The 27,679-nt window shown below is 40.2% G+C and overlaps 3 protein-coding genes across 3 annotated transcripts; all 3 read right to left on the reverse strand.

Annotated features, from left to right (window-relative positions):
* On the reverse strand, nucleotides 2,786–8,014 carry LOC104789646. The gene is made up of 3 exons (XM_019245389.1): nucleotides 7,352–8,014; nucleotides 7,138–7,238; nucleotides 2,786–4,655 (listed from the first exon to the last, which is right to left on the reverse strand). The coding sequence occupies exons 1-3, from the start codon at nucleotides 8,012–8,014 to the stop codon at nucleotides 2,855–2,857; spliced, it is 2,565 nt and encodes an 854-aa protein (XP_019100934.1). The 3' UTR covers nucleotides 2,786–2,854.
* On the reverse strand, nucleotides 17,280–20,971 carry LOC104787701 (glycerophosphodiester phosphodiesterase GDPDL1-like). Its single transcript, XM_010513308.2, is given in 8 exon segments — nucleotides 17,280–17,759; nucleotides 17,843–18,329; nucleotides 18,430–18,575; nucleotides 18,788–19,072; nucleotides 19,158–19,196; nucleotides 19,277–19,897; nucleotides 20,001–20,294; nucleotides 20,531–20,971. Coding segments are annotated over 8 exon segments (2,295 nt in total). The 5' UTR covers nucleotides 20,664–20,971; the 3' UTR covers nucleotides 17,280–17,469.
* On the reverse strand, nucleotides 22,129–26,773 carry LOC104787702 (protein SUPPRESSOR OF NPR1-1 CONSTITUTIVE 4-like). Its single transcript, XM_010513309.2, is given in 9 exon segments — nucleotides 22,129–23,409; nucleotides 23,505–23,531; nucleotides 23,619–23,828; nucleotides 23,904–24,390; nucleotides 24,492–24,637; nucleotides 24,938–25,297; nucleotides 25,371–25,991; nucleotides 26,086–26,379; nucleotides 26,559–26,773. Coding segments are annotated over 9 exon segments (3,396 nt in total). The 5' UTR covers nucleotides 26,710–26,773; the 3' UTR covers nucleotides 22,129–22,309.

A 27,679-nucleotide genomic window follows, 5' to 3' on the forward strand; every position in this document is an offset into this window, starting at 1 on the left:
TGCAAAGTGTCCCGCGTAGGTTGAACCGTGGCAGTGAAAAAGAATTCCTTGTACCTCTGATTCTGGAACACATCTCCTGTAGAGGCCATCAGTACAATGTTTGTAGAGAAAGGGCTCATCCCAGAAGTAGCGTTGCACATCTCTAAGGAACTTTTTCTTAGCATACCCATTGAAGTTTGGAGGTTCTTCTGCAGCACACAAATAGTTTGCGATATCGGCATACCATGGCGAATCATTAACTGTTTGTTGAAGTACCTTAACATCGGCTTTCTCCTTGTAGCAGTCGAGGAAGGCCGCAACCACATACACATTCTCCTCAGGGAGTCGGTCATCTATGGGGATTTCTTCATCGATTCTCAACCTAGAAAGGTGGTCTGCAACCCCATTCTCAACCCCCTTCTTATCTCTTATCTCAAGATCGAACTCCTGCAGTAGTAGTATCCATCGCAGCAGTCTCGGTTTAGCATCTTTCTTAGTTAACAAGTAGCGCAATGCGGCGTGATCTGTGTGCACAATAACCTTGGATCCAACCAGATAGGATCTGAATTTCTCAAAAGCAAAGACTATGGCGAGTAATTCCTTTTCTGTTGTGGCGTACTTGGTTTGTGTTCCATCAAGTGTCCTGCTAGCGTAATAAACAACATGCAACTTACCATCCTTACGTTGTCCCAGGACTGCTCCCACAGCAAAATCACTTGCATCGCACATAACTTCGAATGGCAGATCCCAATCGGGTGGTTGTACTATTGGAGCCGAGATCAGTGCTTGTTTGATTGTTAGGAAAGCCTCCAAACAATCTGCAGTAAACTCAAAAGGGATGTCCTTGCACAGCAGCTGGGTGAGTGGTCTGGCAATCTTGGAGAAATCTTTTATGAACCTTCGATAAAACCCCGCGTGGCCAAGGAAACTGCGTATGTCTTTAACGGTTTTCGGAGGTTGTAGACTGGACATGACCTCTATCTTGGCTTTGTCGACTTCTATCCCTCTCTCAGAAATTCGATGGCCAAGAACAATCCCATTGGTGACCATGAAATGGCATTTTTCCCAATTCAGCACAAGGTGTTTATCCACACAGCGTTCAAGCACTTTGCACAAATTGGATAAACAGGAGGAGAAGGATGAGCCATACACCGAAAAATCATCCATAAAGACTTCCATAATTTCCTCAATCAAGTCGGAGAAGATTGACATCATGCAGCGCTGGAAGGTGGCGGGGGCATTGCACAACCCAAAAGGCATTCGTCGGTAAGCGAATGTGCCATATGGACAAGTGAAAGTGGTCTTCTCCTGATCATCCGGGTGAATCGGAATTTGGAAGAAACCAGAGTAACCGTCCAAGAAGCAGTAGTAAGGGTGGTTCGCTAGACGCTCAAGCATTTGGTCAATGAATTGAAGAGGGAAGTGGTCCTTCCTTGTGGCTGCATTGAGTTTGCGGTAGTCGATACACATGCGATGCCCTGTTACTGTCCTGGTGGGAATCAACTCGTTTTTCTCGTTTGCAACTACTGTCACCCCTCCTTTCTTTGGCACTACATGGACTGGGCTCACCCAAGTGCTGTCAGAGATTGGGAAAATAACTCCGGCTCCCAACAGTTTGAGGATCTCTTTCTTCACCACTTCCTTGAGGTTCGGATTCAGCCTCCTTTGGTGTTCAATGGAAGATTTAGATGGATCTTCGAGGTGAATCCGATGTGAGCACAACTCCGGTGATATACCTGAAATGTCATCTAAGGAATAGCCCAAAGCCTTCCTATATTTTCTTAACTCGCAGAGCAAGAGTGCGGTTTCAACATTGTTTAGGTTAGAGTTAATGATAACTGGGTATGTGGAATTAGGTCCGAGATACGCGTACCTTAGCCCTTCTGGGAGTGGCTTTAAGTCCAACTTTGGAGCTTTGAGTTCACTCCAATCCTCCTGATTTGATTTTGTCCCAGGGCAAAGTTCGGGATCAGCTGATCTGTCGCTCGGAATGGTCAATCCGTCGTCTTTATCGGATGCTTCCACAGGAGAAGTTGGATCGGTCAGTCCACTTTCGGGATCAGTCAGTCCAGGTTGCAGATTGATGAATAGAACCTCATGTTTTAGGATTGCTGCAGCATCGAGTGTTCTGGCCAAGTTCTCAGTCTCCTCAGAGAGATATCCCAGCTCTGGTGCCGTCTTGGTGAGTGCTACAGCCAGATGATCACTTGTACACACTTCATCATAGATCTCATCAGCTATTTCGCCTATTGTGTCAACCCAGAAGGTTTGACCGTCAATCGTAGGTTTCTTAGCTGCTTTCTCCAAGTTGAATCTCAAAATCAGATCATCCATGTGTAGATCAATCTTCCCTTCCTTGACGTTTATCATCGCACCAGCCGTGGCCAAGAAAGGTCTTCCAAGTAGGATCGGTTCTTGGGATTCCTCGTCAAGCTTAAGAACTATGAAATCAGTAGGAATGTAGCAGTTCCCAATTTGCACTGGTAGGTTTTCCAGCACTCCTTCTGGGCGTCGAGTGGAACGATCAGCTAGTACAAGAGTGACTTGGGTCGGTTTGAAGGTGTAGAGGCCAAGTCGCGTCGCAACGCTGAGTGGCATCAGGCTCACACTTGCTCCTAGATCGCAGAGGCATTTGCTGAACTTGAGGTCTCCTATCGTGCAAGGCAAGGTAAATGGTCCAGGATCCCCACACTTTTCAGGCATTCGATTTTGGAGCATAGAACTACACTCTTGTGTGAGGTACATCACTCCTTTCTCCAGACTGAGCTTGTCGGTTAGAATTTCTTTCATATACTTCTTAAGAGATGGAACCATCCTTACTGCTTCGATGAAAGGGAGTCTAACCTGAAGCTCTCCTACCACTGATTTCAGCTTCTCATATTCTCGCTCCTGAATTTTTGACTTGCGGCGAGTAGGGAAAGGTAGCCTGGGTGCATAGGGTTGTTGGGATATGCTGGGTTGCTCTTTTTTCGGTAATCGTTGAATCTTGTATCGCAGCATCTTCGGGGGTGTTGTTGAGAACGGTGTCAGGGTTGTTTTCTTGATTTCGAATTTCGGATCGGCTGGTCCCGACATTGGATCGGTCATTCCCTGCTCTCCGTTGCGGTTCAGGAAGCTCTTTTCCGCTTCGAAGGGTGATGACATTTACATATTCCTTCGGATTAGCCTCGTTCTTCACTGGAAGTGTCCCTGGAGGCGCCTTGACCCTTGCTGCGGACTGTGCCACCTGATTCTCCAACACTCTCATGTGAGAATTCAAGGACTCGATCCTCCCATTTAGCTCAAAGTACATACTGTCCATCTTGCCAGTCACGTCAGTAGCGTTTTTCTTCTGGTTCTCCATCAGAGCATGCATCATTTGTTCCAGTTTGCTCTCCTGCGAGACTGCTGCCTGCGGTGCGACTGGTTGATACCCTTGCGCGAAGTTGTTGACTTGAGGTTTTTGTTGGAAATTCGACCCTCCAAATCCTGTCCCCTTGTTCTGGAAGCCCTGTGCAACGTTGCTCTGCTGAGGACGCGGTGGGTAGACCTGATCCTGAGGATTCTCGACATTATTGCTCCTGTAGGACAGATTAGGGTGGTTCCTAAAATTTTGGTTAAAACCTCGATTTTGGAAGTTTCCTTGTCCTCCTATATAGTTCACCTCCTCCGCACATTCTTGGTATGTCTCAGCTCCGAAGTCTGCATACCCCCCAGTTTGTTCCTCACACGAGTTAACACCTTGGTGATCCCTTTTCAGTAGGAGATTTACCTTCGCTGTGAGGTCTTTAATGGCATCAGTATCGACAGAATTTACCCTAACTGTACGGTCATAGTCTGTGCCGTGATTGCTGTTGCTGGCTGCGAGGTTTTCTATCAGTGCATTGGCTTCGTTTGCAGTGTTGGTAGAGAAATCTCCCTTGCTGGCCGTATCTAAAGCCATCTGGTACTTCTGTTCAATTCCCCCATAGAAGATGTTCATTAAATTCTCTTGTGTGTATCCATGATGGGGACAGTCTCGGAGATACTCCTTGAACCTTTCCCATGCTTCACAGAACGACTCCATGCCTCCTTGCGAGAATGTAGTGATCTTGCTTCGCAGTTTGGCTGATCGTGACTTGGTGTAGAAGTGATTCAGGAAGGCTGCTCTACATTGCGCCCAAGTGGTGAGTGATCCAGCATCTAAAAGGTTCAGCCACCTAAGTGCTTTATCCGCCAAGGAAAACTGGAACAGAGTCAGCATCAGATAGTCGTATGGTACACCATTGGACCTCGTCGTACTGGTCAGTCTTTCGAAAGCTTCAATGTGATCAAGAGGGCTCTCCGATGGCAACCCGTGGAAAACGCGGTTCTGAACCAGATTGATTAGACTATGCTTAATCTCATAGTCTTGCCTAGCAGGAGCGGGAGGTTGAATCGCTGATCGATTCGCAAACAGCCTGTTCTGGGCATCTTCATCCCTCAAGGTGGCTGGTCTCGCTGGTGGGTTTGGCACAACATGCTCTTGCTGGTTCTGCCTCTGCTGTTGTTGGACGATACCAAGCTGAGGGTTGGGTGGATTAACCCCTGTGTTCTCTCCGTCAGCCATAGAATTGGTCTGTGCTTTCGCTTTCCGGTTCTCGCGTTCGAGCTGTGCTAATTCCTTGTTCCCTAGTATGCGTAGATCAGTTTTCTTGCTGCTCCTTGTATGCATACACCTGAAACCAAGAAATAAAATTGCAAGAACTCGTTAGTAACTAAAAATAAAGAAACCTTAGACTAAACGTGAATCTAAAATTTCAAAGGCAACGTTTTGGTCCCCGGCAACGGCGCCAAATTGATCTTGAGTAAAATCAATAACCCAAAGCACACTCAACCACGATCTAGTGGTGTCGTCGTAGCACTTCAGGGTCGAATCCACAGAGACCAAACGATACACTATGAAATTATATAGACCGAGTTTAGCTAAAGCAAAGAGGAAGTTTGATTTGCAAGTAACAGAATTAAAACAGAAAATAAATAAGAGCTTGTAAATTTAAGAGAAAGTATTGGGCGCAGGGAATCAATCAAGGGTTAAGATCACGAAATTGGGTGATGGATTGGGATAGCTTTAGGAACCGCTCTTGAACTCAAATCTCAAATATAAAACTAACCTACTGTCGCAGCATTAGTTTTCTATGCAAGGAATTGAATGAATCCTAAACCGTCGTTTGAATCTAAACAATCCTAGCAAGCAATAAGTTCAAGTTTGATTTGTTCACAAGGTGCCCCAACTTCAACTGTCGTTGGCTGAGGATCACCTTGCTCACCTATGTTCTTTCAAGTAATTCAACAACACTTTTGATGCCTAGATGAATTAAACCTAAGATCATAAACTAGGTAGCTAATCTAGTTTAAGCAATAAGAACAACAATAGATGAAGAACACAACAGATCAATCCCAAATCTAACAACCTAAATCAATGAATCATAAAGCCCCCTTTGAAACCCGAAACCCAACAGTAAGACTACTCAGACATCGAACAGAAACAATTACAAATCAAATATGAAGAAAACATGTTTGAATTGCAATAAGAGATAATAGGGTTCAGAATTCTTCTCCAAAGGGTTAGAAAGGATAAGAGGTCTTCTCCCAAGCTTACAAGTGCTCAAAAACGGCGTAGAGTAAAAGTTATCTCCCTAGGGGTCGAGCCCCGTGGTTAAATAGTAAAATAAATCCCTAAAAAGTCGGTTTAAAACAAATAAGGAAAAGTTGCGTCGGGGACGGGAATGGTCGATCTCGAAAGGATCAGTCGATCCGGAACGTTTTTCTGCTCTCATTCCATCTGCTTACTAGCCCGAATCAGTCTTCAACCAATTAGCTCCAGATGCATGTTTTCATCCCCAAAACGCTCAGATTCCTTCCAAAGTCACCTAGAACCTGTAAAGACTCACAAAAGACTAAAAGGACTCTAAAAGCACACTTGGACCTAGGAAAAGACTCAAAACAATCCTAAAAACTACAATTAAAACCCTATAAAATACAGACACATCATTCATGGATGGTCGATTTGATGGAGACGGCTGAATACACCACAGAGCTACCAAGGTCATCTTCTTTGTTATTTCTTCTTCTTCCTTGGTTAGTTCATCCCCAAGAAGCTTACATTGCTTTCCATTCTCAAGATCTTTATAGATCCAGTCTGGAAAGTAAATCGAGCTTGCATTAGAAGCATCCTTTTCGACTCTATCTTTATTTGTTGCACCGATCATTCCAAGAACTAACATTCCATAGCTATATACATCAGACTTCTGAGACACACTTCCATAAGCTCGTGAGATCATCTCTGGTGCAATGTACCCTATTGCCCCTCTTGTATCCAGTAGTGACATGATGCTCTCTTTCTTCTCACAGAGCTTAGCAAGGCCAAAGTCAGAAACTTTTGGGCAAAGATTGCAATCCAACAGCACGTTCTGAGGTTTAATGTCGAAATGCACAATCCTTTTTTTGCAACCATAGTGCAAGTATTCTAGACCTCGAGCAACTCCTAGTGCAATCTCGTAAAGCCTGCTTCTCCATTCAGCAGTTGATGCAGCGTTCATTGAGATAAACTGATCCAAAGACCCATTCTCTAGAAATTCATAAACAATCATTCTTTTGGATCCTTCATAGCAGAATCCAATCAAAGAAACAATGTTAACATGAGTTGTTTGGCTCATACTGGCAACTTCATTGATGAAGTCTTCGCCATTACTCTTGGAGTCTTTTAAAACCTTCACCGCGATCTTACGACCATCAGGAAGGTTTCCTTTGTAAACAGTTCCAAATCCTCCTCTCCCAACTACACATGCAAATGACTCTGTAAACCTCTTCACTTCAGTGTAATGATAATGTTTCAGAGGAATAAGAACCTTGAGCTTCTTTCTTGAATTTGATGTTTTCCTCTTTTTTATGAAAAACGCTAAGACCCCCAAGACCATGAGTATACTTACTATCAAACCCGCAGCTAAGAAAACAGAACATAGGTTTTCCATTAGTTACTTTCTATCAAGAAATCTTAAGATTTGTTGGCTAAGTAAGTATCTGACCTATGAGAATATTTCTGGTCAAGGATTGATTATCTAGAGAGCCTTCAAGAGAGTATATGTATCTTGTCAGTATACAAACAAACTAGACTGAGGCACGGTTTAAAAGTACAGAGAATTTCAAATAATTTGTAACCTTTCTTGAGCTGTGGAAGAGGAAGATCCGAGAGTGCGAGCCGGGCTGCAACTAGAGGGTCTCCATCGCTGAAAAAACTCCAACCCATCACGTAGTGAGCACTAGAAAGATTTTTCCCAGTAGCTGCGGTGAATCCAATATACATTTCTTCTTGCACAATCTCTGACAGTTTTGGAATATGTTGCGAGATCAACGGCTTTCTTGGGGGAAACACCTCCGGGTAAATGGTCAAATACAACAATTGGCTAGGACCATCGTAATCCAGAATGACTCGGATCGGCTCACCGCTCCCAAGGTGGAAATCCTCTTTTCGGTCGTTGAACTCGTAATACACAACCGGTTCCTGAAAATCCGAGCGGACACTATTAAAATCCAGACCGATGTGATTGCCTGGACTATAAGCACCGTCATGGAATCCTTGTACAGTGTCGAATTCAACGGCGAAGACATGATTGTTTGGATCCCCGTCGTTCGTTCGGTTGAGAAGTCCGAAATATTGTTCGGATTCGGCGCCTAGACGGTAGGGGGTGGGAGAAAGTGTGAAGGTAAAGCCGTAACCTCCGTTGCTCGGGCCGGAATGGATTATGGAGAAGACAAAAGAAGTGCTGAAAGAACGAACGGCTTTGGTAGTGAGATTTTTATGGTCAAGCAGCCTTACTGGTTTGTTGTAGAAGGCTGTTCCGGTGACGTTTAACTTTTGATCAGTGAGTCTCAATATTCCATTGGGTTCTATGGTTGAAGCTCCTTCTGTTTGAATCTCCGATTTGTAATCCTTAAAACCTCGGAAAACGAACTCTGTTGTTGTCTCCGTTGATGTGCTCTGAGCTCTAACAGAGACGCTCGAAAACTGGAAGAACACGAATAAGAACGTGACCATGGCTCGAGACATTGGAAATCAAGAAATCAAGAGAACAGGAGATTTGAAGTTTACATGAGAGTTTTGTTTTTTTTTAGATATTCTATTATCAAGGAAGCTGTAAGAGCATCCACATGATTCTATAGGACTCAAGTTTTGTCGAGGGTTACAACTTACAACAAATCTTGATCATTGTGTTTATGATCAATAGGAAAATGGTGAAGAAGAGATAAAGTGATAGGTGAATGGTTTGGTTTTGTAAGAGGTAATGCATGAACGTTTAGTCTCTTTGACCAACCTTCTTTTTTTTTTTTCTGTACGACGACTTCAAAGCCATGTGCTTTGACTATAATTCTCAAAAATTATGGAAATTATCCCAAAGATGAGGCTTTTGTAGGTTGGCGATGGCTCAAATCCGGTTAGTAATGATTTTCTCACCAGTATTTTAGTATTAAAGTTTATCATAGAGCTGTTTGATTACAATATATACAATTTTACTTTCGTTGAGACTAGCAATGGGCCTTCATCTTTTCTCCAGAGTGTTACGTACAAGAGGATAATTTTATGTCGTCACAGGATTTGGCCATGTGTAATTTTACATTATCCTTGAACTTGTTTCGATAAAAAAATTATTTTCATGGATACAAAAGAAATGAAAAGAACAGCTGATAAAAGTTGACATTACAAAGTTTTAAGTACTCTTTGGTCAAAAGAAGAATAGTCAGACACGGCACTAGACCTGGCAAACAATGGACCTATAAGTCACATCATTCCTTACGAAGATTTTAATTTTAGTTTCCGAGAAAATTCTTATAAAGTTGATTTTCAGGAGATCTCAACAGTTTCATCATCATGTTAAGAAAAAAAAATTAAAAAAAAAAAACCGTTCATCAAGAAAAAAGACTTCAATAAACTTAGATTGGAAGACACTGTATGGGATATTAGACAAACAGAGACATCGTCCTCTGCTTTTGAGTCCAAGGCCTCAAACGACATGGACCGTAATCACAAACACAAGCCCAGCAACACTTTGTCTTCATCCTGCAACGGTAACAAAGAGACTGAGACAAATCGAAACAAAGAGATAGAGACAAGTCGAAAGAAAGAGAGTGAGACAAACCGTACCCTTTTACCTACTCACCAGCGTACGGGATTCACAGCTCAATAGCTCCCTGTGCATAACAGATTTGATACCCTTGATTCCCTCTCAATGATGTGTGTGCAGTGACGTGTACCCTAGGCTTCTCTATTTGTCTCCCTCTATATAAACTTTATTCTCTCATTGTAAAGAACTTAAGATGAAATAATAATAGCAAAAGATTTCTCTTCATATCTTATCAAACTTTCATGGTATCAGAGCTCACTCGCCATGGCTGAAAACTCTGATCCTTCTTCCGCTCTTTGTTTTTCACATTGTGTAACCTTGAAACTCAATTCCACTAACTACATGTTGTGGAAGATTCAGTTCGAAACATGGCTCAACAATCAAAGGCTACTGGGTCATGTCATTGGAAATACTCCGTGTCCTCCGGCTACAAGATCTGTCAAGAAGGGAGAAACGGTATCAGAGGCTCCAAATCCAGACTTTCTCGCTTGGGTCAACAATGACCAGAAGATTATGGGTTGGTTGATAGGCTCGCTGACTGAAGAGGCTCTCAGATCTGTTTATGGACTCTACACTTCTGGTGAGGTATGGTTCTCTCTCGCTAAAAAGTACAATCACATCTCTGCATCTAGGAAGAGTGATTTGCAACGCCGCTTACATTCCACCGAGAAAGAAGGGAAAACTTTAGCTGAGTATCTGAACACTATTAAGCAGATTTGTGACCAACTTCACTCCATAGGGTACACTGTCCCAGAAAATGAGAATTTGTTTGGAGTTTTACATGGTTTGGGTCAGGAATATGAGGCTATTGCCACAGTGATTGAGAGTCAGATGGATACATTTCATATGAGCTAGTGATACAAGACTCGGTGGTGAGACTCGTATGAGATAGATATGGCGGCTTCACAAGCTGGCGGCCGCTTCTCTCTTGTGAAGAAATAATGGTCGAAGATGGAGATCTGACACACTGGCGGTTGCTTCTCTCGTGTGGGATCAAATGAGGGGTATGATGGCGGAATGAAGTGCACCACAGAGTTGTGATAAGACTCTGATACAACACAAGCTCTATGCCTTGATGACTCGCTCAAAAAGACATAAGAACAAACGTTTACTAAGTAAAGGAATCCACCTAACTTAGATAAACAAAAACAAAGCCTAAGCTTCAAAGTGAGAAAACTCTCTCTTTTATTTTCCAAAAATCTTCTATATTTTTACAATGAAACAAATGAGCCTTTTTATAGCTCTTACATGATATAATCTACATTAATTACAAATATGTCTAAATTAATTACAAATCAATCACCATAATGGAGAAATCATAATCAATGGTGATGGTGAGGAATAAATGGTGGATCTAGGATTTCTAGCAAGATATCTGCTTTGACAATCAATATTTCCTTGTTTGGCTCGTCAGAGAGTAGTTCATGAAGTCCATCAGGAAATCCGTCTTGAAGTAGTTCAGCTACTCGTTCAGCATATGTGATGACCGCATCAGCTATGATGATTTTTATAAAACTAACCAACTTCGACGATAAGATACAAAAGTATGCTGGTTCTTCTGTTTCTCATCACTTAGCCTTCACAACGGGTAGAGACTTTTCCAATCGTGGTTGAGACCAGTCTTGTGGTCGCTCTGGTGGTTACCGTGGTCGTGGAAACTATTTAACCAGGGGTAGGGGTTTTCATCAACAGATTTCCAATGGTCAGTCCCCGGATTCTAGTACACGACCTACCTGTCAAATCTGCAACAAGTATGGACATTCTGCTCACAGGTGTTACAAGAGGTTTGATCATTCTTACCAAGGTGAAGAGCTCCCTAATGCGCTGGCTGCGATGCGTATTACTGGTCCACCTGGCCATGAATGGACTGTTGACTCAAGTGCTACCTCACATATCACGAACTCCACTGCTCAACTTCAAACTGTTCAACCTTATAGCGGTGAAGACTCTGTGATTGTGGGCAATGGTGATTTTTTCCCCATAACACACATTGGCTCCTCTGTTCTTCCCAGTACTCAAGGTAATCTTCCGTTACAGGATGTTCTAGTTTGTCCACAGATTACACAGTCTTTACTATCAGTTTCCAAACTTACCTCTGATTATCCTTGTGCTATTGAGTTTGNTTATGGACTCTACACTTCTGGTGAGGTATGGTTCTCTCTCGCTAAAAAGTACAATCACATCTCTGCATCTAGGAAGAGTGATTTGCAACGCCGCTTACATTCCACCGAGAAAGAAGGGAAAACTTTAGCTGAGTATCTGAACACTATTAAGCAGATTTGTGACCAACTTCACTCCATAGGGTACACTGTCCCAGAAAATGAGAATTTGTTTGGAGTTTTACATGGTTTGGGTCAGGAATATGAGGCTATTGCCACAGTGATTGAGAGTCAGATGGATACATTTCATATGAGCTAGTGATACAAGACTCGGTGGTGAGACTCGTATGAGATAGATATGGCGGCTTCACAAGCTGGCGGCCGCTTCTCTCTTGTGAAGAAATAATGGTCGAAGATGGAGATCTGACACACTGGCGGTTGCTTCTCTCGTGTGGGATCAAATGAGGGGTATGATGGCGGAATGAAGTGCACCACAGAGTTGTGATAAGACTCTGATACAACACAAGCTCTATGCCTTGATGACTCGCTCAAAAAGACATAAGAACAAACGTTTACTAAGTAAAGGAATCCACCTAACTTAGATAAACAAAAACAAAGCCTAAGCTTCAAAGTGAGAAAACTCTCTCTTTTATTTTCCAAAAATCTTCTATATTTTTACAATGAAACAAATGAGCCTTTTTATAGCTCTTACATGATATAATCTACATTAATTACAAATATGTCTAAATTAATTACAAATCAATCACCATAATGGAGAAATCATAATCAATGGTGATGGTGAGGAATAAATGGTGGATCTAGGATTTCTAGCAAGATATCTGCTTTGACAATCAATATTTCCTTGTTTGGCTCGTCAGAGAGTAGTTCATGAAGTCCATCAGGAAATCCGTCTTGAAGTAGTTCAGCTACTCGTTCAGCATATGTGATGACCGCATCAGCTATGATGATTTTTATAAAACTAACCAACTTCGACGATAAGATACAAAAGTATGCTGGTTCTTCTGTTTCTCATCACTTAGCCTTCACAACGGGTAGAGACTTTTCCAATCGTGGTTGAGACCAGTCTTGTGGTCGCTCTGGTGGTTACCGTGGTCGTGGAAACTATTTAACCAGGGGTAGGGGTTTTCATCAACAGATTTCCAATGGTCAGTCCCCGGATTCTAGTACACGACCTACCTGTCAAATCTGCAACAAGTATGGACATTCTGCTCACAGGTGTTACAAGAGGTTTGATCATTCTTACCAAGGTGAAGAGCTCCCTAATGCGCTGGCTGCGATGCGTATTACTGGTCCACCTGGCCATGAATGGACTGTTGACTCAAGTGCTACCTCACATATCACGAACTCCACTGCTCAACTTCAAACTGTTCAACCTTATAGCGGTGAAGACTCTGTGATTGTGGGCAATGGTGATTTTTTCCCCATAACACACATTGGCTCCTCTGTTCTTCCCAGTACTCAAGGTAATCTTCCGTTACAGGATGTTCTAGTTTGTCCACAGATTACACAGTCTTTACTATCAGTTTCCAAACTTACCTCTGATTATCCTTGTGCTATTGAGTTTGATTCTGATGGTGTTATTATTAAGGACAAGTGGACAAAACAGCTCCTCACCAAAGGACCCCACCGTAGAGACCTGTATCTGTTGGAGAACCCACGATTCATGGCTTGTTACTCTTCTAGGCAACAAGCAACAAGTGATGAGGTGTGCCACATGAGGCTAGGTCATCCTCATCACGATATTCTCCAACGGTTATCCAAGAATAAAGCCATAGTTATTAATAAGTTAAGCGATCAGTTGTGTGATGCTTGTCAAATGGGAAAAATGTGCAATCTTCCCTTTGCTTCTTCTGCTTTTGTTTCGAGTAGGCCCTTAGAACCTGTTCACTGTGACTTATGGGGGCCTTCTCCTATTGTTTCCTCTCAAGGTTTTCGATATTATGTAATCTTCATTGACCATTATTCTCGTTTTACTTGGTTCTACCCTCTACGTTTCAAGTTAGATTTCTTCACTGTGTTTGTGCAATTTCAAAGATTGGTAGAAAATCAGTTTCAATAGAGGATTGGTATGTTTCAATGTGATGGAGGGGGTGAATTTATAAGCACCAGATTTGTTGATCACCTTGTTCAGTGTGGCATTAGACAACAAGTCTTTTGTCCCTATACTCCACAACAAAATGGTCTTGCTGAAAGAAAACACAGACATATCACTGAATTGGGGCTTTCTATGTTGTTTCAAGGAAAAGTTTCTCACAATCTATGGGTTGAAGCTTTCTTTACCGCAAACTTTCTTGGTAAACTTCTTCCCTCCTCTGTGCATGATGATCACAAGAGTCCTTATGAATTGCTTATGGGAAAAGCTCCAATTTACACTGCTCTACGCATCTTTGGTTGTGCCTGTTATCCTAATCTGAGACCGTATTCACACAACAAGTTTGATCCTAAGTCTCTTTTGTGTGTTTTTGTTGGATACAATGAGAAGTACAAAGGCTATAAGTGTTATCATCCACCTACTAAGAGAGTGTTTATCAATCGGCATGTTTTGTTTGATGAATCTACGCTTCCTTTTACAGATGTTTACAAAAGAAATTTATCTTCTGTTCAAACACCTTTACTTTCAGCCTGGCAGGAGAGTTTTCAACATGAAGATGCTTCAGTTTTAGTCACCTTGCCTCTAGAATGTACCACCGATGCCTCTGCAATTAGTTCACAAGGTGGTAACGTCTCCAATGATGATGGAGAGGTAAGTTATGGGTGTACGACAGACTTTGATTCTGTTCCTATAGGCAACAACTTACCTTCTCCACCACATTCGAGTCTGTCACCTTCCTCAAGTCAAGACACGACAGTTCCAACAGAGGTCTTAACCGCACCTGCTTCTCCTGCTGAATCTGCTGAATCTCCTCTGTCCAGTCCTCGCTCTCCTGCCGCTGATTTTCCCAACAATCCTATGCCTCATCCTATGATCACACGAGCCAAAGCTTGTGTAGTAAAGCCTAATCCCATATATGCTCTGTTTACAGTCAAAGGTAACTATCCAGAACCCGAAACAGTGAAGACAGCTCTCAAGGATCCAGGTTGGACTAACGCCATCGGAGATGAAGTCGGTTCTTTTCATGAGACTCATTCATGGGATTTAGCTCCTCCTGATGAGTGTCCGAATCCACTTGGTTGCAAGTGGGTTTTTAAAACAAAATTGAAAGCTGATGGATCTCTTGATAGACTAAAGGCAAGGTTAGTCGCAAAGGGTTATGAACAAAAAGAGGGTGTTGATTATATGGAAACTTATAACCCCGTGATACGCACAGCAACAGTACATTCAATTCTACACACTGCAACAGTTCACAAATGGTCTATTAAACAGCTTGATGTTAAAAATGCCTTTTTACATGGAGACTTAAAAGAGACAGTATACATGCATCAACCGCCAGGCTTTGAGGATAAAGACAAGCCTGACTATATATGCAAGCTCAACAAGGCAATATATGGTTTAAAACAAGCTCCTATAGTTTGGTTTGACAAGTTTAGTACTTTTCTCATCGACTATGGCTTCACTTGCACCTATGCTGATGCTTCCTTATTTACATATCACAAAGGCAATGATAAAATGTTTCTTCTCCTATACGTTGATGATATGCTCTTGACAGGCAACAATGCTCAGCTTGTCGATCAGTTGCTTGCAAGCCTCAACGAAGAATTTCGAATTGGGTGGTCTACAATACTTCTTGGGAATTCAAGCTCATCACCACTCTGAAGGTCTCTTTCTTAATCAAGAGAAGTATGCTATTGATCTCTTGATTGCTGCTGGAATGGCAGACTTTGCTCCTATGCCGACGCCTCTGCCTCTGCAACTTGATAAGGTTCATGGACAACAAGTTCCTTTCTCTGATCCAACTTATTTTCGAAGTTTAGCCGATAAGCTTCAGAATCTCACCTTAACCAGACCAGACATTCAGTTTGCTGTGAATCTTGTATGTCAGAAGATGCATTCTCCATCTATGGCTGACTTCTATCTTCTGAAAAGAGTCCTACGCTATTTAAATGGAACAGTTAGTATGGGGCTCAACATTTTCTCCAACACAGATTCCACTCTCCGAGCTTATGGTGACAGTGATTGGGCCAATTGTAAGGAAACGAGAAGATCTGTTGGTGGTTTATGTACTTTTCTTGGTTCAAACATCATTAGTTGGTCTGCAAAATGCCATCCCACTGTATCAAGATCCTCGACTGAAGCCGAGTACCAAACCTTGTCCATTGATGCGTCTGAACTCAAAAGTATCTCTCTGCTTCTTCGAGAAACTGGTGTGCCTCAACCTATAACGCCAGAGCTCTACTGTGACAACTTATCTGCTGTTTACTTGACTGCGAATCCGCAATGCATAATCGTTCCAAGTCCTTCGATGTGGATTTTCATTTCGTGCGAGAACGAGTGGCTTTAGGTGCATTGGTCGTGAAACATGTTCCTGCTGAGTATCAACTATCTGACATCTTTACAAAGCCTCTCACTCAGCAGCCATTCTTTGATCTTCGGTACAAACTCGGAGTTGTCTTGCCTCCCACTCCAAGTTTGAGGGGGTGTATTGGACAAACAGAGACATCGTCCTCTGCTTTTGGGTCCAAGGCCTCAAACGACATGGACCGTAATCACAAACACAAGCCCAGCAACATTTTGTCTTCATCCTGCAACGGTAACAAAGAGATTGAGACAAATCGAAACAAAGAGATAGAGACAAGTCGAAAGAAAGAGAGTGAGACAAACCATACGCTCTTACCTACTCACCAGCGTACGGGATTCACAGCTCAACAGCTCCTTGTGCATAACAGATTTGATACCCTTGGTTCCCTTTTAATGATGTGTGTGCAGTGACGTGTACCCTAGGCTCCTCTATTTGTCTCCCTCTATATAAACTCTATTCTCTCATTGTAAAGAACTTAAAATGAAATAATAATAGCAAAAGATTTCTCTTCATATCTTATCAAACTTTCATGGTATTGCACTAGGCGTTCGTGGTCTAGAATACTTGCATTATGGCTGCAAAACAAGGATAGTGCATTTTGATATTAAACCTCAAAAATTTGCCAGAAGAAAGAAAGCATCTTATCATTGCTAAACACAAGAGAGACAATTGGGTACATTTCCCGAGAGATGATATTGTGGTACGCAACTATCTCCTCCTGGTGGTTAGGTTACGTTACGTTGCATGGTACTGTTAAAACCACAGATTCAACTAGCGGATGAACATTCTTGACACGGTATCTTACCGATCACCAGCTTCACCTCAAACCGATTGCGTAGAGCACTTTTCAAATGTGCAGAGTCGGCCAAGAGGCCAAGCAAGCCAAGTATTGGTTTGCGGCCGTACGTAATAAAATGAAAATTTCGGCCGTTTTCTACAAATGTTTCCTTAGGCCAGTGGTTTAGTTGTAATGTCATTGACACCAGTACTCATGTTCGAATCCCAGAAGCTGCATTTAGTGTGACTCTGCAAATGTGTCAAATTCAAATTTCTCTTGTTGGGGAAGAAAGTCAACGGAACGTTAACTGTGAAGTTGTCATTGCAGGAATCCTGGTAATCAAGGCTTTTAGACATTGAAAAATGACCTAAAGCAGGGCATGTATAACTTGAGCGGTAAGAAATCTTAGGATCACAGTTGTATAAATCGGTGAGGCTCCTGTAGGTTGGGGAAATCTCAAAGATTTGAGATGGCAAGGTTGTGGTATTGAATTTAACAGATCATAAAGAGCCTAAAAAGTCTGATCTGGCAAGTCTCAGAGTATCACAGATGTTTGATCTATATCAAAAACATTGTACTCGTAGTTTGAGATGTTTAGAGAGGTGTTGTTTTTTTTCGCAGTGAAGCTTGACCAACGGATGACCGCAAGGTTTGGAACGACTCCCGGCCGCCCCAGAAGGGGAAACCAGCTACTGTCAAGTGTCAACGACTTAGCTTGAAACATTAAATGTTCTCTATTACTAGCTGCAGTATACATTGTTATGTGTGACAATTGTAAGATTGAAGAAATTTATTTATTTAACATATTTATTCATGATAATGAACATTAAGTTCAAGAAATAAAATTCTGTTACAGAAAGAAATAGTTTTTTTTAAATGTACAAACAGCCAAATTATAAACTGGTAATGATAAACAAGTACAATAACCAAATGGACATTAGACAAAAGTATAAATATGCACACAAGAAATATTTTTACGAGGGTGGAAGACATTATAAACAGAGAGGAGTATGTGATCAGAGAAGTGGAAGAGAGAAGAAAAAAACAGAGAGGAGAAGAGATAGTGTGAGTCGGGTTTGTCCGCTAGGTGGTTGTGCAATGGTTGATGGGGTTCCAGGGGTTGAGGTTGGGGCTTTTGGAATAACCGGAGGTAGCGGTGGCTCAGTGACATCACCATCTGTGAAAACTGGGCTTGGAGCTTGGGTTGGAGGTAAGGACAGAGGACTCACAAGATTTTTTAAGAGGATACCGGCTTGAATAGGTGACATGTAAGGTGGTATTACTTTTCTGCCCAAACATCGATTCCCTGAAGAAGATGAACAAAGTTAGGCATTGATGTTAACATTTTGTTGTTGTCAGACCTTTTGGTGTAAATTTTGAACCACTTACTTTTGTATCTTGCAGCTGTGAAAGGGAACTCTGTAATGGTTCCATTGATACCAAATCCATAGGTATATGTGTTTATCTCAACAGTGGCATCTGAAAAGAAGTCAAATGGTTGTGATACAAACTCATTCTGAAACAGTTCCACATAAACTGGGAGCTTAGACTTCTGCAGTTTCTCCACAACATTTGTTTGCCCCGACAGGAAATTATCAGCAATAGGAAAGACTGAATCTTTTCCAATAACAACAGCGTTAGCGAATTTCTTCATGTCTTCGATGGCAGAGTCACCGATATCGCTAATGGTTTCTTCGATTTTGTAGACAGTCTCATACTTGCTCTGGCTTTTGAAGTCAACTAGAACCGAGCTGTTCGTAGACTGAACCATGACCTTTAATGTTGTATTTCCATTGCTGTAACCAGCTTCTGTGAGGGTATCGATAACCGCTTTAACCACGTCGAGCCCTTGCTTCTCTCTCAAGTATGCCGCATTCTGAGGGACACAAAAAAAAAACACATAGTTACTGGCCATATAGAAGATATCACCGTCCCATTGATAGAATCTCAAGACTAAGAGGTACACGAGAACGCACCTCTACTCTGATCAAAACACCGGAGAGAGAAGTGGATTTTTTTGCTAATTCTAGGAACTCAGAAAGCGAAATAAGCTTCCCTGAATTTTTCTCATTCGGATTCCTAAACATATTGTAAGAACTCTGGTAAGGGTTTGAAATAGCAGCTGCACAAAAACATGGGAGAATAGTTATTTTAACTCTCAATCTAGAAGAATGTGAAATTGTTAAGACAACAGATATTTTTGCATCTAATATGTAACCTTTTTAAGTTAAGTAAGAGTAGAAACAGAAGCTCTCTTACAATAAATAGAGTGAGCAGAACAGACTAGCATTCATCTGACACAAGTGCCAGGCAATATTTAAGGCAGAAACTTACTAGTCAAGTTTTGGATCTCAGGCCATGTGAGACTAAATGTGTATATTCCAGGAACTGTGCTAATCTCAGGAACAGTAGTTGAACGGTCACTAAACTGACTTTGGGCAACCAGTGTGCTGTCCTTGAGATCTGCCGTACTTAAGCAAAAGGATTTACCGTCGCTGGACATTTGGACAGAGCAATCGATGACATCAGCACCATCTTTAATTGCCTTCTCATATGCAAAGTTTGTACATCCAGGATAGTCACCACTCGCACCATCTTTTGATATAACAAGAAAATCCACTGAACCATTTGGTACATGCTAATGTCAGTTACAAGTTTAGTTTGTAACTTTGTTTATAATAAAAAAAAAACCTCATCTCATTACCTTGTTTTGTAGCGTTTCTGCCAATGTGGGCGAAGCAGTCTGAGATAAATGAAGATGTTTGATTTTGAGTATTTCCAGCTTAAGGAATGAATTGTGTACGTAGAAGAATTTTCACTTACCGATGGAAGCAGATGCAGTTAAGGGAAAATCAGAGAGCATGCCATCAACAGAGAAATCTCCATTGTCCACAAAAGATAGATACTCTGACACTGGATCGAAACTGTAGTTATGAGCAATATCAACATCATTTGCGAAACCTGACACATATACTTCTAATCCTGCTTTGTGAGCATCTTGAACTAAGGATGTATGAGGAATCAAGTACTGCTTGTCATCGAGTTGAAATATATATGACTTGGGAACAAGAATCCCTGAAGCAAACGTCTTGACAAACGTTAGGTTACTCAAGATAAAACCGTATGTTTGGTTTGTTGTCGGCTCGAAATCTTCTTTCCCGAGAAACTGAAACACGAAACTCGGTCCATTACGCTTGAAACGGCCAGCAATTTTCTTAAAGAAATTCACTTCAGGGGAAGAGATGAAATCCATGGAAACAGTTCTTGAAGCTTATAATATAAAACTGCTCATGCTTAAATTATGTTGTTCGTAGAACGCATCGTGCTGAACATTTAACCAAAAACCTCCTTCTGGCTTCATCTGCTCAGTTACATTTTGAATCGTGGGAATCGTATATCCATTTCCATCGAACTTATTTGATCGCGATAGTATTCCTCGAGTCACTGTGGTGAAAAGTAACGTGTAAGAAATTACAAGAAATACCAAACTTTTTTTTTTTTTTGTAACACACTCAACAAAAGCACTAACTAAGTCATAAACACTTACAGATTACATTCTGGAGATCTCTCAAGGTGGAATCAATGGCGAACCAACCCTGAGTAGTGACTCCATTTACCGGGTACGATTTTTGACCATTTGGGTAAACAAAATCAATATTCGAAGCATTGGCCATATTTAATTCAGGGAAACAAATCCCAGCCCCGTCTTTGGTTAGCTGAACATCACACCATAGAACAACTTCGGCTACACTTGTCTGAATTGCAAGATTGTAAGCATCAAGACTCGAATCTGGTAACAATCCAGAAAACCCACCACGAGCAATCACAAGTGGAGCATCACCTGGTAAATAAATAAAGAAAACGTGATCCTAAGTTACTTTTAATACGTGGAACAGTATTATGTTCCCATTATCAAAGTAATTATTTGACTTTTAATATTTGGGAACTATCTATTATTAATCCCAACTCTAATACACATATATGGATAAAGCAAGAAAGTTACTTGAGTACTACTAAATCAAAAGTTTCTTGAAAACAATGCACCAAAGAAGGAGAGTAAACGAGAACAACTCTTACCACTGAGCGTCTGCCATCGGCTTCTTGATCTTTGAGCATCAATTTGAGCAGCAAACAGCTGAATCAGAACAACGCTACAGAATAAAAGCGTTGAACATACGAGCTTTGTCTGATTGCCTGGCTTGGAATTCATCGGTCACTTACATAAATGGAAAAAAAAAACAAAAATTCTAGATTTATCGTTAACGCATTGAACCCATAGAGGAGATCACACACAAGAGTTTTCTTATACATAAATCAATTGGCTTTATTAGTTGACTCATTGACTCATAGTGAACAAAATACAGAGAGACTCAAGAGCGTTAAAACATGTGGCTTAATTTATCAGTTGACTCAAAGTGGACCAATAGAGAGAGACTAGACTTAAAAAAAAAGATTTATTAGTTGACTCATAAAAACTTGTCTCTTCATTGGGTTAAGCCAAAAGCCACAAAATTGAGACAGAGGAATATTGGTTATGATAAAGATAGTGGCCATTTGAATAGCATTGGTCATTTGCTTGATCAACAATGATAAATAATATCTACCCTTCAACAATGATAAACCTTTGTGTATTCCACACCTAAACGTTTTTATTCTCCGAAAATGAGGTATAACATTGGAAAAGAATCTTCAGTGGGTCCCTGGGAATTTGTCCTCTCTGCTAAACATGAAATCAAATCTGTAGTGGGACTGAGATAGGGGACTTGCCGGTAAACCAATACCATACTATCTTTATCCTTTAAAGCTGACCAAAGAGGGTTTAGCCGTTTAGGAGACTTGAAAAGTCAATATAACTAACTTTATTAGCTCTTCACCGCTTCAAACTTTCAATTTCAAGTATACATGCATCAAACTAAATCAAGTTTTCTAAAAATAGATGTTTGAGCAAGCATTTAGGTTTAGCAATTCTGAGGAACATTGTTTATATATAAATGTAACAACGATTTGTTATGTACTTTCGTGCCAAATTATCCACTGTAACAATAGTATGATGTGAGCGGTGAAACCAAAGATAAAGAAAAATAAGAGAAATTCTCCTTAGTTGCTATGTATCTCTCTTATAAGGTATGAAGAAAATGTTTGTTGGTTGGAAAGACACCATCTTTACTAGATATGAGCATTATGTACTGAAGACACTTCTCGCTTGCATGCACCATTCATGTATAAAATTTATCACCAAAACAAGTGCTTCCACCCCGTGGCGGACCTGCATGCATGAAAGGGGGGTCAGCTGACCTCCTCAAATTTTAAATTTTCCCTCATTGTTATGAGCACAATATATTTAATCCATAAAAAAATATTTACTTGTGATTAACCTAGATAAAATAAAATCATGGCTCCGCTATTACTTCCATCTCTATGTGTACGGAAGTCATGCTTCATCGGGGGTTGGTAGCTCTCATAATTGGTAACGCGTCGTTTGAGTGTATACAATATCATCCTATTCCAAAAAAGTTGTAAGTAGTAGTTTATTTTGATGGTCTTTTTTAAAAAAGTCTAGTCTGATGATAGCTTGGGTTACTAGTAGATGAAACTCGAAATCTTGTTCTCATGTTTTGGTGTAATGTCTCAAACTTTCAACGCAATAGATATATGTATTACCTAGCTTAACATAGTTAATAACTCGACTGATCAGTTTTGTTTTTTTTTTTCAAGCCGAGTGAAATTAAACTAGTAAAACAAACGCTAATTAACTAGCTTTACATAGTAAGGATATCTAGTTTAACATAGTACGGATAATATATGACATTTCCAAATATTTTCGTACTTTGATAGGTTACATGGAGACTTCTTGGATCATCCTTCTCTGTAAACAGAGATATCCTCTGAAAAAGTTGAAGATTCTTGTAGAGGCAGTGTGGGAATTTGAAAAACAGGCCTAGGAGGGATTTCTAGAGCATCCAAACTTCCTTCCATCATCTCTACAACTCTATTCATCGGTGGACGATCTGTTGGGGAAGGCTGAATACACCACAAACCCACCAATGTCATCTTCTTTGCTACCTCTTCTTCTTCGTTAGTGATTCCAATCTCAATATGCCTTTTGGACTTGCCTAACTCCAGATCCTTATATACCCATTCAGGAAAGTAGATCGAACTTGGGTTAGAAGCAGCGGGAACTTGATTAAAATTTTCTTTGTTCCTTGCACCGATCATATCGAGAACCAACATTCCATAGCTATAGACATCTGATTTGTGCGACACATTCCCATAAACTCTGGAGATCATCTCTGGTGCAATGTACCCTACGGTACCTCTTGTATCCAGCAATGACAAGATGCTCTCTTTTTTCTCACATAGCTTAGCAAGGCCAAAGTCTGAAACCTTGGGGCAAAAATTGTCATCTAAGAGCACATTTTGTGGTTTAATGTCAAAATGTACAATCCTTGTTTTGCAGCTATGGTGCAAATACTCTAGACCATGAGCAACTCCTAGAGCAATTTTATATAGTGTCGTCCAATCCATATTATTCGAGGACTTGCCTGAGATGAACTTGTCAAGTGACCCATTTTCCAAAAACTCGTATATAATTGCTCTTTTAGAACCTTCAGCGCAGAAACCAAGCAAGGAGACAATGTTGAGATGAGAAGTTCTGCTCATGCTAGCAACTTCATTGATGAAGTCTTCACCATTTCCCTTTGAGTCTTTCAAGACCTTCACCGCAACCATACGGCCGTCACTAAGTGTTCCACGATAAACTATTCCAAATCCGGCTGTTCCAACCACTTCAGCAAATGACTTTGTAATTCTTTTCACTTGCGCATAAGTGTAGTGTTTGAGTGGAATAAGAGCTTTAAAGTTCGGTTGTCTTGGTCGTGTTTTCCTCTTCCGAAGATAACATTGAAACAATATTAACAATACCAAGAACAAAACAACTCCAGCTACTGTACCGGCAACTAGAAAACAGAAAAATGGTTAAGTACGTTATGTACTCTTTTTTTAATCTTAGAAACGGAAACATTTTGAAAATTCTCTCGCCATGAAAACTCACCTATGCGAATTGTTTTGACCAAAGTCCCTGTACAACAATTGAAAAGGTTGAATATGTCAGAACAAAAAGAATCTCATCTCGAATTAGAAAAAGGAAAAAAAGTAAAGAACAAACTCTGAGGTTGTGCAATAGTTGATGGTACTCCATACGCTTTTGGAATAACCGGTGGTAGTGGTGACTCAGTGACATCACCATCTGTGAAAACTGGACTTGGAGCTTGGGCTGGAGGTAAGGAATTAGAACGACTCACAAGTTTTAAGACGCCACCAGGTTCAAAAGGGGACATGTAAGGTGGAATATCTTGTCTCCTCAAACATCGATTCTCTGCAGGGGATAAATAAGTGTAGGCTTTGGTATTAATACTTTTGTGTCTTATCTTGCAAATTTTGGATCACTTACTTTTGTATCTTGCAGCTGTTTAAGGGAACTCGGTGATGGTTCCATTGATACCGGCTCCAGAGATATATGAGTTTATCTCAACAGTGGCATCAGTGAAGAAGTCAAATGGTTGAGAGACAAACTCATTCTGAAACAGTTCTACATAAACCGGGAGCTGAGACTTCTGCAGTTTCTCCACAACATTTGTTTGCCCCGACAGGAAATTATCAGCAATAGGAAAGACTGATGCTTTGTTGATCACAACAGCGTTAGCGAATTTCTTTATGACTTCGATGGCAGAGTCACGGATATCACTAATGGTCTCTTCGATTTTGTAGACAGTTGTGTACTTGCTCTCGCTTTTGAAGTCGACTAGAACCGAGCTGTTCGTAGACTGAATCATGACCTTAATTGTTGTATTTCCATCATTGTAACCAGCTTTTGTGAGGGTACCGAGAACCGCTTTAACCACGTCGAGCCCTTGCTTCTCTCTCAAGTATGCCGCATTCTGAGGGACACACAAAAAAAAACACATAGTTACAGGCCATATAGAAGATATTACGGTCCCATTGATATAATCTCAAGACTAAGAGGTACACGAGAACCCACCTCTACTCTGATCAAAACACCGGAGATAGAAGTGGATTTTTTTGCTAATTCTAGGAACTCAGAAAGCGAAATAAGCTTCCCTGAATTTTTCTCATTCGGATTCCTAAACATATTGTAAAAACTCTGGTAAGGGTTTGAAATAGCAGCTGCACAAAAACATGGGAGAATAGTTATTGCAACTCTCAATCTAAAGAATGTGAAATTGTTAAGAAAACAGATACGTTTGCATCTTATATGTAAGTAAGAGTGGAAACAGAAGATCGCACTAAAAGTTGTTAAGTTTATGTTCTAAAACTTTTATCTCCTAAGGCTCAAAGCTAGTTGTTGTACTAGAATAGAAAAAAAATTATTTTCTTTTGAATCTAATTTAACATTTTATTCAAAAAAAAAAAAAAAAATAGAAACAGAAGATCTCTTACGATAAATAGAGTGAGCAGAACACTTACGAGTCAAGTTTTGGATCTCAGGCCATGTGAGACTAAAAGTGTATATTCCAGGAACTGAGCTAATCTCAGGAACAGTAGTTAAACGGTTGCTAAACTGACTTTGGGCAATCAGTGTGCTGTCCTTGAGATCTGCCGTACTTAAGCAAAAGGATTTACCGTCGCTGGACATTTGGACAGAGCAATCGATAACATCGGCACCATCTTTTATTGCCTTCACATATGCCAAGTTTGTACATCTAGGATAATCCCCACTCGCACCATCTTTTGATATAACAAGAAACTCCACTGAGGCATGAACCGGATTAGTCCTCTGGTTGATCAGAGGTTTTGTAGGGTTTCTGCCAATGTAGGAGAAGCAGTCTGTGGAAAACATTGAAAAAATAAAAATGTTGATTTTGACTAGTTCCAGTAATGCAGAAGAAATTATGCTTACCAATGGATGCAGATGCAGTTAAGGGAAAATCAGAGAGCACACCATCGACAGAAAAATCGCCATTGTCCACAAAAGATAGATACTCAGACACTGGATCGTAACTATAGTTATAAGCAATATCAACATCATTTGCGAAACCTGACACATATACTTCTAATCCTGCTTTGTGAGCATCTTGAACTAATGATGTATGAGGAATCAAGTACTGCTTGTCATCGAGTTGAAATATATATGACTTGGGAACAAGAATCCCTGAAGCATACGTCTTGACAAACGTTAGGTTACTCAAGATAAAACCGTATGTTTGGTTTGTTGTCGGCTCGAAATCTTCTTTCCCGAGAAACTGAAACACGAAACTCGGTCCATTACGCTTGAAACGGCCAGCAATTTTCTTAAAGAAATTCACTTCAGGGGAAGAGATGAAATCCATGGAAACAGTTCTTGAAGCTTATAATATAAAACTGCTCATGCTTAAATTATGTTGCTTGTAGAACGCATCGTGCTGAACATTTAACCAAAAACCTCCTTCTGGCTTCATCTGCTCAGTTACACTTTGAATCGTGGAAATCGGATATAAATTTCCATCGAATTTATCTGATCTCGAAAATATTCCTCGGGACACTGAAGTAAAAAGTAACGTGTAAGAAATGACAAGAAACACCAAACTTTTTTTGTAACACTCTACAAAAGCACCAACTGAGTCAAAAACACTTACAGGTTACATTCTGGAGATCTCTCAAGGTGGAATCAATGGTGAACCAACCCTGAGTAGTGACTCCATTAACCGGGTAAGATTTTTGACCATTTGGGTAAACATCTTCAATATTTGAAGCATTGAACAAATTTAAATCAGGGAAGCAAATCCCAACTCCATCTTTGGTTAACTGAACATCACACCATAAAACAACATCGGCTACACTTGTCTGAATTGCAAGATTGTAGGCATCAAGACTCGAATCTGGTAACAATCCAGAAAACCCACCACGATCAATCACAAGTGGAGCTTCGCCTTGTGTAATTAATAAAGAAATAAGAAGTGATCCGAAAAGTTACTTTAGTACGAAAAAGTATATATGCTACCACAATCAAAGTAGTTATTGGAACTACTTAAGTTCTCTTGTTTCAACATAATTTATTGAAAACCATGCGGAAAAGAAAGAAAGAGAGAAAAGTGAGAGCAACTCTCACCACTGAGTGTCTGCCATCGACTTCTTGATCTTTGAGCATCGATTTGAGGAGCGAACAGCTGAATCAGAACTACACCACATAACAAAAGCGTGGAAAATCGTAACAGTAGCATTTTTGGATAACCTAGCCGGTAACCAGAACTACACCACATAATAATATGGTGTAAGAGGAGCTCTTAATCAGTTGGCCTCATTAGTTGACTCATAATGAACAAATAAATCGGTAGACTCAAGACATAAGAGCTGATAAAATGGCTTTATTAGTTTATTTGTAGTGGACTTACAAAAAAAAAGTTTACTTATGTGGACCAACCGGAGCTCTTTTAAAAATCAACTACATATTAACCCGCGGAAAATCGCGGGCTAAAGTTTTTTTAAATAAAATTTAGTAACAATTTATTTGACATTATGTTATTATTCATTTTTAAAATCTAAGCTGTTAATTGAAATTAATATAAACTTTTCAATTAAATTTTTGATAAAAATTTTAATCTGTGCTGGTAAAAAATGTTGATAAAATATGTAATTGTAAATTTTCTTAGAATAGATTTTTAAAATCTTAGCTGTTAATTTTTTAATAATATTTTTTTCTTATTAATTACGAATTAGTTTAGGTTTGAATAGATTTTGTTTATTTTGTAGATTTGATTTAATTTGATCTGTCATCAATGGTTTTTTTTGTTTATTAATAATTAACAAAGATTATTAATTTAAGAAAAGAAAAAAAAATTAAGTTTTTCTAATGGCAAGTGCATGTAATTTTTACATATTTTAAAGTTAGTTTCATATTTGTAATTCTCAATAAATATAGTAGGATGGCTAGTGGATAGAGACACTTTCAAATATAAAATTTAATAATTATAATTTAATTTATTAATTATTTTAATTTAAAATAAAAAACTTCTTCAAATAGTGTTTTCTTTCTTTTCTTTCTCTGTAAACAACAAATTAGGCTGCTGCCAAAGCCTAGGTCGACTTCCCTTCCTTATATACGTTGGTTTAATCTTAACTTAAACCAAACCGCATCAAATCGTTGATTAAAACAAACTGAACAATCTCAAAATTAAATTGTTGATACACCTACTGTGTCGATCAACACACCTCCTTAAACCGACCAAATCG

The sequence above is a fragment of the Camelina sativa genome, chromosome 5 (genome assembly GCF_000633955.1).
Source record: "Camelina sativa cultivar DH55 chromosome 5, Cs, whole genome shotgun sequence".
NCBI classification, from domain to species: domain Eukaryota; kingdom Viridiplantae; phylum Streptophyta; class Magnoliopsida; order Brassicales; family Brassicaceae; genus Camelina; species Camelina sativa.